At 53.3% G+C, this 1,688-nt stretch overlaps 1 protein-coding gene across 1 annotated transcript; it reads right to left on the reverse strand.

Annotated features, from left to right (window-relative positions):
- Positions 1–8: 8 nt before the first annotated feature.
- Positions 9–1,682, reverse strand: LOC116465876 (protocadherin gamma-B4; the record flags this gene model as incomplete). The annotated part of the gene is made up of 1 exon (XM_032148798.2): positions 9–1,682. A coding segment is annotated over one exon (1,674 nt), but the record flags the coding sequence as incomplete, so codon positions are not given.
- Between the last annotated feature and the right edge of the window lie 6 nt (positions 1,683–1,688).

Consider the following 1,688-nt stretch of genomic DNA (forward strand, 5'->3'; position numbering starts at 1 on the left):
AAGAGCACTGAGATCAAGGCCAAGGCCACCACCAGGTAAAACTGCAGTTCCTTCTGGGGGTCAGAGGGCTCAGGGCGGTCAGTGATATCCGGCAGCACCTCCTGCAAGCTGTCAGCAAAGACCAATTGCAGCGTGGCGGTAGCAGAGAGTGGCGGCTGTCCTCCATCACGCACAGCGACCAGCAGGCGCTGGCGGGCCGCGTCCCTGTCGCCCAAGGCACGCGCTGTGCGCACCTCACCCGTGCGCAGCCCCAGGCTGAAGAGCCCGGGCTCGCTGGCCTGCAGCACGTGGTAGGACAGCCAGGCGTTGTGTCCTGAGTCTGCGTCCACCGCCACTACCTTGGTCACCAGGTAGCCGGGCTCTGCAGCGCGCGGCACCATATCGAAGAGCGCAGAGCCATCAGGCCCCAGCGCGGGGTACAGCACCCGTGGCGCATTGTCATTGAGGTCGCCCACTAACACGCGCAGGCTCACGTTGGCGCTGAGCGCGGGCGAGCCCTGGTCGCGGGCCTGCAGTGTGAGCTCGAAGGCCCGCAGCTGCTCGTGGTCGAAGGCGCGCTGCGCGAACACCACCCCGCTCTCTGGGCTTATGGACACGTAGGATGACAGCTCCCGCTGCTCCAGGTCACTGGCCATGATGCAGTAAGAGACTTGTCCGTTGGGCCCCAAGTCAGGATCAGAAGCGCTGACTTGTGAAATAGAGGCTCCAGGAGGGTTGTTCTCGGCCACGTAGACTATATAGGAAGACTGTGAGAAAACCGGAGCGTTGTCGTTTACATCACCAATGTGCAGGGTGATGCTGGAACTGGAGGAGAGGGGAGGCTTGCCCCGATCTGTTGCCGTAATGGTAATATTGTACTCTGGATTCTGCTCGCGGTCTAGAACAGCATCTGTCACTAATTTATACGTGTTTCTTGAAGAAGTTAATATTTTAAATGGAACATCACCTTCCAATTTACAAGTAACTTCTCCATTGTGTCTGGAATCCTTGTCACGGACTTTGAGCAAAGCAATATGTGTTCCCAGCTCGGCGTCCTCCATAATTAGGTTGGGTAGAGACTGGAATATCACTTCTGGGACGTTGTCATTTTCATCTATGACTTCTACCTCCACTGTGCATTGCGCAATCATTCCTCCACCGTCCCTTGCTTCCAAAACTATGGAATATTCGTTGACTTCTTCAAAATCTAATGTATTTAAAACAGTAATTTCCCCGGTGTTAGAGTTCAGGTCAAATTGGGTGATCTGGCTAGCTTCACTGAAAGAGAAAGTAATCTCGGCATTGACACCCTCATCCTGGTCCGTGGCAGTCACCTGTAGCACCGTGGTCCCCAGGTACACGTTTTCTGAAAGGCTCACCCTGTATACGTCTTGACTGAACACTGGAGCATTATCATTGGCATCAGTCACTAGAACGTGTATCTGTGCAGTGCTGCTTAGGGGTGGTGCTCCAAAGTCCAAGGCAATCAAAGTCAAGTGGTAGGATTTCTGCTTTTCTCTGTCCAAAGGTGTCTTCAATACCATCTCAGGGTATTTACTGCCATCTGATTTCTCTTTATTTATCAGTGAGAAATGATCACTGGGACTGAGTTGGTAATTCTGCAGTGTGTTGCTACCAATATCCGCATCATGGGCAGATCCTAATATAAATCGTGTGCCAGGCTGTGCAGACTCACTTATTTGCAGCTC

This window comes from Hylobates moloch, unplaced genomic scaffold (genome assembly GCF_009828535.3).
Source record: "Hylobates moloch isolate HMO894 unplaced genomic scaffold, HMol_V3 SCAFFOLD_12915, whole genome shotgun sequence".
Taxonomy (NCBI): Eukaryota; Metazoa; Chordata; class Mammalia; order Primates; family Hylobatidae; genus Hylobates; species Hylobates moloch.